The sequence below is a fragment of the Alosa sapidissima genome, chromosome 3, assembly GCF_018492685.1.
Source record: "Alosa sapidissima isolate fAloSap1 chromosome 3, fAloSap1.pri, whole genome shotgun sequence".
Classification (NCBI taxonomy): Eukaryota; Metazoa; Chordata; class Actinopteri; order Clupeiformes; family Clupeidae; genus Alosa; species Alosa sapidissima.
The window spans coordinates 19,241,644-19,254,029 of record NC_055959.1 but is presented as its reverse complement, the minus strand read 5'-3'; the positions used below and the strand labels follow the sequence as shown (position 1 = coordinate 19,254,029).

The 12,386-nt window shown below is 47.2% G+C and overlaps 1 protein-coding gene across 1 annotated transcript in view; it reads right to left on the bottom strand.

The window, feature by feature from the left end:
• myh9b (myosin, heavy chain 9b, non-muscle) overlaps positions 1-11,948 on the bottom strand; it is a 32,918-nt gene extending 20,970 nt beyond the window's left edge. The window contains 2 exon segments of the mRNA XM_042085498.1: positions 2,063-2,394; positions 11,734-11,948. Coding sequence (XP_041941432.1) covers positions 2,063-2,389 — 327 coding nt within the window. The 5' untranslated portion in view covers positions 2,390-2,394; positions 11,734-11,948.
• Positions 11,949-12,386: the final 438 nt, after the last annotated feature.

Here is a 12,386-nt window from a genome sequence, read left to right as displayed (position 1 = left end):
TACAGCCTATGGCTCTGTACAAGCAGGTCTTTAGAGTGCTTCTATTAATGGAAGCACAAAGCACTGGCTAGGTCTTGGCTGGGAGTGGAGTGGGGTGGGTTGGGGTGGGTTGGGGGGTGAGCCTGAGGTAAGGATAAGGAGGGGGAAAGGGTACAACAATATCTCATGTTGTAGTTCCCAGAAGTGGAACAGGGCCCCTCTCCCCCCTGGCCAGGCCCCGAGTTCCCTCCTGAGCCAGCACTTCATTAGATCATACTGAAGTCATACAGCCCAGCACCACACCCCCATCCCAACACCCAACCGTACCCCCATCTCGCTCCCCAGCAGAGCTTTCACAACACATACCACACACACACACACACACACACATATACATAAACACATATGCCTTAACACAACACACTCACAATAACACAAACACTCGCCTGCCCGCGCTCTCTCTACTCTCCTTTAGAACCCCCCCCCCCCACACACACACACACTTTTTATCCTGAGGCCAGTACTGTACATCCCTCTCCTCAACCTGCTCATCAGGGTTGTCCCTTCCTGCATTCCATGTTGAACTTCTCTACCTCATTCCACATGTCTTATCACTAGGCCCTCCCCATGTCTGCAAACGCTTCTGTAGCTCGAGGCCACGAATCCTCAGACCTGGTCTGGACGGTGCACTGGGCTGATCTGACCAGGTCAAGGCTGCCGCCAGTTTGCCCGTAACCCCCCCCACCCCCCCACCCCCGCCGAGGCACGGGACGCGGCTGGCAGGGTAGACGGGGGTAATTACAGGGTGACATTGGCAATGAGAGCCCAATTTACATTCCACGGCCGTGTCGTTTCTCCAACTGTGCTCAATGACTCACAACGCTGCCCTTTGGTCGCAGAAATACTACTCCAAAACTGCCCCTCTAACATGCTCAATTACGGCCCAACTTTCTCACCGCTGTCCGGCTCTCGCTCTCCCCATTTCTTTTCCCTCCTGCCCTCCCTCCTTTCTTCCCTCTCTCTCTCTAGCTGTCTCTAGCTTTCGCTCTCTCTCTCCCCCTCTCATTTGTACCCCTCTGGAGAATATTGTTCCAGAAGTTTCCTGTTTACAGCAAAGTTACAAACACAGTGGGGGCAGAGAGAAAGGACACACAGAGGTTTGGTTAACCAAGAGAGTAACACATTTAGACAAGACACACACGTAGAAGAAAGGAGAGAGAAAGAGACATGGAGAGCAGAAAAGTGAGAGACAAAAGGGGGTTTCTGAAAGAGAGAGAGAACAAGTGTGTGTGTGTGTGTGTGTGAGGGAGAGAAAAAAGAAATGGAGAGCGAAAGCGAGTGAGTGAGAGAGAGAGCACATGAAGGTGGAGTGAGTGAGGGGAAAAAAGCAGTGCTGCAAGGATGTTCATCAAACGACACATGCAACATCAAAGCATTTCTGACACAAACTGAACCATCGCCCATCAGGGACATTAAGGAGATCAGGAATGATGGGATAGCGAGGTCTGGATTACGGCCAGGGCATGAGAGACTGGAGTAAGACTTACTGGGAACTTCATTTATTGCACACAGACTCGCTCTGAAATTTTTTAACTAGGTGCTTTGTGAATCGAAACTAGATGAGATGGTAAATAATTAATCCGAGAGCCGTGGTTCAGTGCTGGATTAATAGGCCATAAGAAAGATAGGATGTGGCTGAGTGGGCAGTGCAGTGCTGTCATGGCCTAATAGCATCAGGCAGACTGATCAGGCTGGCGGCAGCCAGAGAGTTAGACAGAGGAGACAGCCGCAGGGGCGCGTCAGAGAGGCAGATGAAATAATGAAAAGAGGTAAACACACACACATGCACACACGCACACAACCTCACACACAAGCACACACACACAAACAAGCGCACACACACAAACAAGCGCACACACACAAACAAGCGCACACACACACACACACACACACACACACACAAGCGCACACACACACACACACACACAAGCGCACACACACAAGCACACACACACAAGCGCGCGCACACACACACACACACAAACAAACAAGCACACAAGCACGCACACGCGGTCCAACTCACGTAGATGAGGCCGGAGTAGTACCGCTCCTTCAGGTTATGCAGCACGGAGGCCTCGTTGAGACAGGTGAGCTCGGCCATGTCCTCCACCTTGCTGAACTTGGGCGGGTTCATCTTCTGGATGTCATCCTTGTTGACGCGCACCTTCTTGCCGGAGTCGGCCAGCTCCACCATCGCCTCGTCGCCATGCTCCTCCTTGATCGAGCCCGCCTCGAAGCCCAAACGCTCCGACGGCACCCACACCAGCTTCTTGGAGGCCCAGTCGGCCTGCGCCAGCGGGTTGTTCACTATGTTGCGGTCCACATACAGGAACTTGTCTGCGTCCGACATGGTTGCTGTGGGAAAAGACAAAGAGAATAGGATTGAGATTGCGTGTGTGAGGGAGGGAGGGAGGGAGGGAAGGAAAGAGGGAAGGATGGGTGGAGGGATGTAGCAGTGTGAAAAACAAGGGGGTGACTGGTGGTGAGGAAGAGCAAGGGTCATGAAAGGCCAGCATCGCACACACCTGCAGACCACACATTGAAGAGAAGGAGAACATTAATTACCCAGCTGTGATTTGCATTTACTGCTGGTTTAAACACTTCCTGAGCACAGGCTATTAAAACTTCACAAAAATGTGTCCTCTCTCTTCTGACAGACCACAGGTATGTTATCTCTGGAGAGAGAGAGAGAGAGAAAGACAGAAAGAGAGAGAGCGAGAAAGAGAGAGAGAGAAAGACAGAAAGAGAGAGAGGAAGAAATTTGCCTTGGAGAATAGCCTTTCTCTGAATGTTTGATGGACGGCTGGTATTTCAGGCCAAGCCCAGTCCCCCTGCCCTTGGATCTTATGTAACCCCAGAGGAATGCAGGGGTCGAGGGTGCTGGGTTAGCCAGGGCTCAGGTGGGATCAGAGAAAACGTAAACCACACGGGAAACACACACACACACACACACACACACACACACACAGAGACCAACATCCATAGAGCCCACATCTCCACATCCCTCACTTGGAGAAACCTCAAAATGATAGAAGGAGGGGAAAATAGGAGAGGAGAAAGGTAAACTAATACAGAGGTGCTTTTCACCTCCACCTGCTAATAATACCTTCCTAACAATGGTGACTTCAGAGGGATTGTAAAAAAAAAAAAATAGAAACGAGCAAGAAAACTTGAGCCTTTGATAATGAGCAACATGTGGTGGCCATTTCGGAGCAAATCTGCGGTTTCTGGAGACTTTTGTTGATTACATGGTACGGGGACCATCTCTGAAACAATTTCCAGCGTAGAGGAAGGACGACCCGCCCTGGCAGTGGGTCTGTGTGTGTGTGTCTGTGAACCACCTGTGGTCAGGCCAAGAGAGACACACGAGGGCACCCATTTCTGCTTCAGTTGGGAACCGTCGAGAGACATTACATCAGAACTAATTCAAGATGGATGCCCAAAGTGTCGCCCGCGGGGATTCCACACTCGGAACATTACAAAACAACACTTTCACACAGAACCCTCACGCAACACACACACACACACACACACACACACACACACACACAGCACGAGTAGCGCATACTATTAAAACAAAATAGGGCAGGCAGGCCCCGACATGGCATAACTAGCAACACCTCTTTCTCACGCTGTCTGTTCAGTTGAGGGTGAGTTCTTTAGCCTCACGCGGAACATTGAAGGTGACGGGACGAGTCTTTCCAGAATGCGGAGAGAAATCGGCAAACTTACATAAGCTGCCATAAGTCCTCTTCACAGGAGCGCATGCACAAGGCAGGCAATTATCTGAACATGCTGTGCAGCTCTCCCGGGGCCATGGGGCCACTCAGCTTTTTTTTTTTCTTTTTTTTTTTTACTAGCGCAATTATCATCATTCCTCGCCAGCAGAGAGCCAACACAACTTTCTCCCAGCAAAGCTTATCGGTCCTCAGGGCACAGAGTCAGCACAAAGAAATGAAGCAACGCTCCCTTAACGGGAAAGGACTGAGTGGGATGCATGAAGTGCACCAACAGACAAAAGAGAAAGCAAGCTAATGGAATCACTTTTTGGCAAGGGGGGGGGGGGGGGGGTATGAGTGTGTAAAACATGAAATCTCCTCTTAAGGAAGGGGCCAGAATATCACTTATTCCCCTCTTGATGGTGCGAGGTGGGTTACTGGTTACACAAGTGAGACACTTGAATGCATGAGTACTAGCCGTGCTCTGTGGTGCTTGCGGGTCTGGGACAGCAGAATGACAGTCACATGACTTGAGTGCCAGAGGGAGGCCAGGGCCAGGCAGTGAAAGGAAGAGTGAGAGGGAGGATGGGGTGAGCCAGAGATGGACGAGTCAGATGGGCCGTAAACTACAGGGCCTCAGGAGCTGAAAGGTCTTCACTGTGCTTGTCTGCCTCACTGCAACTGTGAGAGGGGTGGGAAATGTGTGTGTGTGTAATTATGAGGGTGGCAGTGCCACTAGGGCTGAGGCAGTGAGCTTCCTGGGAAGCAGGGTGGTGATTGAGTAGGCTACGGAGCATGACCGGCCGCTACGCTCCAGAACATGACCCGGAGAGAGTCGCCGAGGGAGAGATGCTACGTTGCAACACCGACCTTCTCACGCCCCTCAAGCCGCTCCCCCCACCTCGGCCATCTTGACCCCCCCACCCCCTCCACCCCAAACTCGCCAGCTGACATCCATCACTGCTGCTGCGCCTTCTCCTCCCCCACTTCCTGCTGTAGAACATGGGAGGACTCATTTGCGGGGTCCCCTCACTCGACCCCTCCCTCTCCCTCTGCTCCAGACGCCCCACATTTAACCATACACCCCACTCCCACTCCTCAAAGTTTGTGTTTATCCAGACTTTCGGGGTCACATTCCAACCATACCGACTCGGATCACAGAGCAATTTTTTCTCTTTTCTTTTTTTTTCCAAAAAAAGATTTTCATTTTTTTCTCCCTGGCCTCTCTCCTCCTTTCTTTTCCCCACACCGCCCTTCCCTGCCCTTCATCCTTCCATCCCTCAGTTTGCTGGGTCAATGATGGCTGCAGGGCTGTCAGACTCTCACCACAAATCAGTGTCACCTTATTCCCTGAGAGAGCAACACGAGGCACACTGCTGTCCTCACACAGCAGCACACAGATAAAGGTGACGCAGCCACTTTAACCAGAGCAGCCAGTGATGGGTGTGTCCTTGGTTGTGTGTGTGTGTGTGTGTGTGTGTTCATAGAAAGAGAAAACAACCTCAACCTGCAGAGCTGTTTGTGCAAACATAGCCTTTAGACAAAACAGCTCAAGCGCCTTAAAAGCAGTAAGCTGGACTGCAGACTAAACACTGTATAGCAAAGCTTGCCCATTACCCATGATGCATCACCAAGTGAATATCCCAGTGCACTTTTCAAGAGACAAGTGGCATTCAAATGCAATGAATGGTCAAACAAAATTTCATCATAACTCATTTTTATTTGATTGTAATTTGATTCTGATCTTTGCATCAGTGCTTTCATGGGGTTCACTTCACAATCCTTGCTGTTACAAAAAATGTGTCGGAAAACCGTAGGTCAACATCAGGATGATTTTCCACAACACATCACAGATTTTATCACCGACATACTTTGTAGGGAGGGCTATATTTGGGCCTTTTTGTTCTCAACTACTCCAACCAGATACCACCTGCACAGCCACACGGAGCACAGCCACAAAATGATTAAAGCTCGCTAACCACACAGGGACAAACCTCCAATGTCACTGTAAGCTCTCTGCTATTTTGTCACACCCGTATAAAGCCATCTAGGCATTCAAATAGGAGTGACAATGGCGCTTTGTTATTCTCCAACTTGTCACTATGACAACAGTAGGTCCACCACCATAACTAGATTAGTGTCTCATAGAGTTAGATTCCCAAAGCTATCAAAGGCAGGAGAGGAGACAGCAGTCAGGTCTGGCTTGCAGAAGGGCACATGAGCAGGCAGAGGAAAGAGGATGGATGGGTGTGGAGGGAGTGCTGATGTGTGTGTGTGTGTGTTTACCTGTGTGTGTGTACTGAAGGGTTCTGATGGGAAGGTGAAGTTGACACAAAGGAAGTGTGTGACATCACTGTGAGACATGCATGACTGGAACTGAGTGTGTGCATGAGTGGACGTGAGTATGTATGTGTGTGTGTGTGTGTGTATGCAAAAGGGTGGATATTTGTGTGCCTTGTTTGTCGCATCCTCCTTTTAGAGTTTGCATTCACATATGTGCCTATCTGTGTGTGTGTGTGTGTGTGTGTGTGTGTGTGTGTGTGTGTGTGTGCGTGCCTCTTGAATGCAAGGGCACAGGGGGACTAACGAGCCCGTTTTCAGCACTCCGCCTCAGGCTCGCTGCGGACCCGCGCCAAAAAATACATACTCCTCTTTGTCGGGGCCATCCCTCTCTCCCTCTGTCCTCAACTTTCATTTCATTCCGTTCCACCCCAGTGAGCGAGCAAGCAAGCGACTCCCTGACTCACCCTGGCCCTCAGCTGCGCTGCTGAGTTGCAAGAATCTCATCCTGCTCCACGCCATCAGGCCGCATCTCTATATAAGGCCAGGCCACCGTGCCAACTTTCCACCTCTCTGCCTTGCCATTTCACTCATCCGTCCATCCTCCTCAAATACACACACAAGCAAACACACCAGCCAGACCAACCTGTGCTGTGCAGCTGGCAGGAGGGGGAAGGGGGGGGGGGTATTGGTCATTAAAGCCTAGCAAGGTTCCATCAGGACTTAGGAGCACAAAACAAATCAAGCCTAAAGCAAGCTGCCACTTTCTGTCTTTTCACCTGTTTGTTTATCTGTTCAGTTAGCCTTCCCCACTCCCTCCTCCTGAGCCGTTTCCAAACCCCGACATCATTCAATCTTCTAATCAGGGCCACAAGAATAGGACAGCTGGCCAATTAAACATTAATGGAAAGGGCAAGTGTGTTTGGAGTCCTGCCTGTTTAAGTTCATTATAGGCTTAGAGACTATCAGAGAGAGAGAGAGAGAGAGAGAGAGAGAGAGAGAGAGAGAGAGAGAGAGAGAGAGAGAGAGAGAGAGAGAGAGAGAGAGAGAGAGAGAGAGAGAGAGAGAGAGAGAGAGAGAGTATGATTAAAAGGAAGAAAGCGAGAAGGAGGAGGCAGGGTGAGGAAAGAAGAGGGGAGAGAGAGGGAGAGGAAATGACAAAGAAGGAAAACTATTTTGCCATTTGTGGGGCTCTGTGTCATGCGGATTCTTACGCAGTACGCACAGAGAGGCAACAACAAAATTAGAGAGACTGTTGTGTCCTCCCGGGGGAGGTAAAGTATGCTCATTATGCTGGCTCAGGTCCATAACACTGGCTTATACAACTCACTTGGAGTTACTGTACGGACGGTTTGAGGCGCTAACGGCAGCCGAGGCAGTGACTCGACTGCTCCCGGCCTGCTCCATTTTTAGGTTGTTTAAGTTGTGTGTTTTCGCAGCCATTATCAAGGATGTGTAGCCAGCTCTGGGGGCAAACCACAACAGGAGTCGTCAAGGAAACTATTTCCCACAGAGACAAATCAATGAAATAAGACCATTGTGTCAAGTGGTTCACTCTTTCTCCCATAATGGTGGTGCTACAATGATTGCTAAACAATGGTCAGCTATGATCCATCATGTGATATGTCACTCTGTGTGTCTATGTTTAACTATTGATATTGAATGATGGTTACATAAGACTATTAACAGTTCAGGGGAAAGTGTACGTGTGGGGGTGGGACACATCACTCTTCAACTTACCATTTAACGACTGACGGCTATTACTAGGAAACCCTGAAAGGACTTTTTTTTTGTATAAAAATGCATACATTTGGCAACACACTCACTTCCACTCTCTACCTCCCTGTGAACCTTTCAAATTACATCCATGAAAAAGTGTCACCTCTCACCAAGCCTTCAGCTCAATCCCACCTTATCATTCAATAGAAGGGAACTTTATCTTTGGCCAGCAAGGTCACTCCCCTCAAACATTCAACGTGAGCTCACCACGGAAAAAAGTGCCAACTCTTCAACTTGCCAGAACACATAGAGTATAACCACTGCATGAACCAATGAATTCCTGTTGAAAAAATCCTAACTGGAGATAAGTTAGTTAAATGGAAATAAGGAATCTACAGAGAAGTTCTTAGGAAATCTTAAGTCTATAAGTTAAATATTCTCTGCCTTGCTTAAGCATGAGGTGTGGGTTAATAACTCTTGGTTTGACAAAGTCCTCATACACACACAAAGAGAAACACATTCATGCACCCAGGTGCACCCAGTCACACACCTTACCCTGAACAAAGTCTATCCTCTGACATACATTACACAGCCAGTCTGATCCACAGGGGGGCTGTAAAAAAAAAACAACCAATGTCTAACTATTAACCTAACCCTATCAATTAGCCTAGGAGAGAAACAGAGAGACTACAGAGGCACAAATATGGGGAATAACCCAATGGGTTTTCATCACATGGTTCAGGCTCACCATGGCATAAACAGGAAAAGACTTCAGCTCATGCTGGCTTCTGACGGTGGTGATTGTTGTGGCCAAAGTATTCACTATGGGACCCATACCTTAGGGAAAGGCACTTCATAAGATGTGCCCCTCTCAAGTAAGGACACCATTACATGCCTCTGACCATCTCAAGGCAGTCAACGGGCTCCCTGTAGCTCAGAAGGCCTCTTTCAGAAACCATTTCCTGCCATTGTTGCGTTCGCTGGAACGCGGCAGGTGTGCAGCAACAGGGTGGACAAGCAAACAAACAAAAAGAAAAGAGGAGGGGTGGTCAGTACGGATATAAACACACAAAGGAGGACGTGGGGACGGGACAAAGGAGGGAACTGAGGTAAAAGAGCCCTTTGGCAGCGCCATGCTAGCCAGCTCACCCGGTTTGATTGACCCAATTCAATTATATTCGGTTCTACACAGAAGGCCCTAAGCCTGAGCCCGGAGACATAGTAAAGCTACTTGCCAATGCTAATATGAGGTGAATCAGTGTCGACAGATGGCGCAGGTGTGTGTCTGTGTGCTGGGAGGGGGACATCTTGCCTCTGATGTCTAAGTGTGCATCACTGTCTGTCTCAGAATCACACACTGACACATGCAACACTGCATTACAGGGCACCAGTAGCTCTGCACTACAGCTATAAAAGCACTGCCCATTTACAATCCAGCTACCTGTGAGGATGCAACAGACCTGAGTCTTTAACGCAACCTGATGTTGGCTTTTCACTTTTTAAAAGGTCTCCGACTCCTTACACAACCCCTGCATCACTCCAGCACTGTTGACAGTAAGACAGTTAAGAACAATGGTTCTCAGTGGCTTAACACCCCATTGGCCGAGACATCTATCAGTTAGATGCTGTACGTTTACAGAGACTTGTGTCAACATCTGACTAATCCCCACACCATTTCCTCCCTTCCTACTGGCTAGGCTTGGAGCTCAATGTGAAAAACTGCACCCGTAGAGCATTCACAGAGATAAAGGTCAAGAGGGAGGATGCTTCGACATGCCTGATTTCAAGGAAAAGAACCCAGACAAAACTGTTTTAATTTTAGTCCAAATAGGAAATCATTATATCCTAATTCAGTCTCGCCTAATATTTAAGACCTGAAGACCTGTCCAACAAAGATTTTGCTTCTAAAAAATGCCTTAAACCTACTTCACCAAACAATTAGCCTTATACACAAGGTCACCTCATTCCAATCCATTTCATTAAAGGATTTTCAAGAAGAAGTCATAATTTACTTACTTGTATGCTTCTCTTATTTCCACTAAAGGTTTTAAGCCAACTATTTCTCAATGATGACTACAGCAAGCAAGAAAGAGAGAGTGAAAGAGAGGGAGAGAATACCACAAAACCCCTCCCTAAGACTAAGGGCTGGACATTTTATGGAGGAGTAATCCTTGTTTATTGCGTGTGTGGTTTCTGGCTAAAGCTGGCATACAGTGATAATAAGATAACACTGAATGTGTTGTCAAAGTCAAAAAAATAAGACAGTAAAGTAAACTGATACTAAAAGTAATGGTGACTTAAACCCTATACACTATACATTAAAAGTAAGCCTAACAAGGTATATCTTAATAGGTTTTGTTCTTACAACATCTACACAAGTATAACTGGCCTCTGAAGACACCCCAGTCAAAGAGCCTTGATTGCTTTGCTTCAACCCTCTCTGTCCCAGTATCCTATAACCATCAGTCTCAAACAACCTCGTAAAATGGGGTGACAAAAAACAAAACAAAAAAAAACACGTCAGTTCGAACACCTTAAAAGAAACCCAAATTTGGTTGGATCAGTGTGTTTTCTGGGTAACTGAATGGCCCATTGGTGATGTCTAGCCACAGTGGAGTCGTCTACCTCAGTGCTGGAGCACAGGAACTGGCAGATTCTGGGACAAGAAGGGTGTGTCTTGGTGCAGTGGTGAGCTGCTAGAGGACAAAAGTAGGCCGTAGAGACACTGGAACTAGCAGTCCATGCAGTCTCTAAACAACTTTGTTGTTTTTCTATCCTTTCCAAAAGGTGCACCGTAATGGAGACACTCTGAATGTGTGGACAGCTCCAGTGTTAAGTATACTGGAAACACTCATACTAAAATAATGGGGTTGAAAGCTCCAAGACTGAACATCAGCTCATTGTTTGTGGGCCTTGCTAACCATTACAGATCAAGCAAACCGAATCTTAAATGCCTGCATAATTACACATACTGTGATTCTAGGACTTAAGGTCAACCTGATAAAATCCGGAGCACATTCACATTCAAGTTAATGCATTTACAGTCCCGAGTATTACTCTCCACAATAAACTTGAAAATAAATTTGAATAAATCAAATGAGAATAAAAGTACCCTATACCCCTCTCAGATCTTTTCAGAAGCTGTAAGCCTATTCCACAAAATAAATCACATTGACCTCAACAATAAGACAGGTCTACAGCAACACACTATAGGCTACATCTAGAGCATATGAAAACGACAGTCACGACCAAGTTTGCGTCAAAATAGTCATTCTATGGTTTAAAAATAGGTTTGGGACTAGATCGACACATAGTTTACATAGTTTGTGCTAAAAGACGTGGCTAAAATAGGCCTACGTCATTCAATCGAACAACAGAAGGCATCCACTAATCAAAGAGTGACGTAATGGTGTGCAACAAACACCGGGCACAACCAACTAGTTTGCCGGTCATCCAGAAAACGACACAAACTTCACTTAACTTAGACAGTAACTATTAAACCACAAATTATGGATTTGCTATTCATTATGAAAGAGAAAATCTTGCCCTATTATTTCACGTCAAAGCACAGTTTCTCATTGCCTGTCTTTTTGCAACTCATTCATGCGGATCACTTCCTGTACCAACTTGCTATTCTCCAACAGCACACTTTTCCATGGCAAAGTAGCCTACTTACTGTAACGTTATCGCTGCCTCGACAATTGTGTTGACTTTTACAATGAAACCAGACAGTCTTCTTAATTCTTATGTCTAAAGAAAACAGATCTACGCATGTTTCGAAATATAGGGAGTTGTACACTACTTTTTGAGAAATCAAAGCCAGCAATGGAGGTCCCACCCAATAATGTGTTGAAGTTGACGTTCTCGCCTTGGCTCTGTGCACTTGTGCTTAGAGGTTACCTATCGCTACAGGCCAGCAGAATTCCGTGAAGATGTAGACTAGATAAGCTACAACAAGACTTACTCGAATATTTACCTGCTATTCAGATGCAGACGTTTTTGGGGTGGCTAGCAAAAACCGATGGCTCCGTCGATGTCCGTTACGCAGCGAATCAAACTCCCTTTCCGACGGCTCCAACCTCGCTACAAGCTATGGTTAAACTGGAGCGTTCGTTTCCTCCCTCCCTTTCTTTTTTCTCTTTTTTTAGTTTCTATCTACCCTCCTTAACAAGCCGAATTTTCGTACAGAGTCGGGGTGCGGTCCAGAGAGGGCGGAGGCTATGATGTGTGTCTATCCTGTCAACCACTCACAGACAACATTTTAACAGTCCCAACCAAGAGAGCCAGTCAGATCGACTTAGGGGCGTGAATTTGTGGGAACCGTCGTGCCAGTGGGCAAAAAGTATGAACTTGAAATAGTAGGGGGGTGCAAGGATAACGCGGTGTTTAATGAAAGAGGTATGTGCAGGCTAAGGATTTTTTTGACCATATAAGTAGCCCTCCGTTCAGTGAATACTACGCCATGAAGGTCTTTGTCATTATTTGGCCCACCCCTGTCTACAGCAGTAGCCTATTTCCTTTATGAACACACTGTACACTTGGAGTTTAGCTTTGGAATGTGTTTATTCATTTATAATCTCACATGTTCATTTGACAATATTTATCCATACCAAATCCAAACCTTACCTC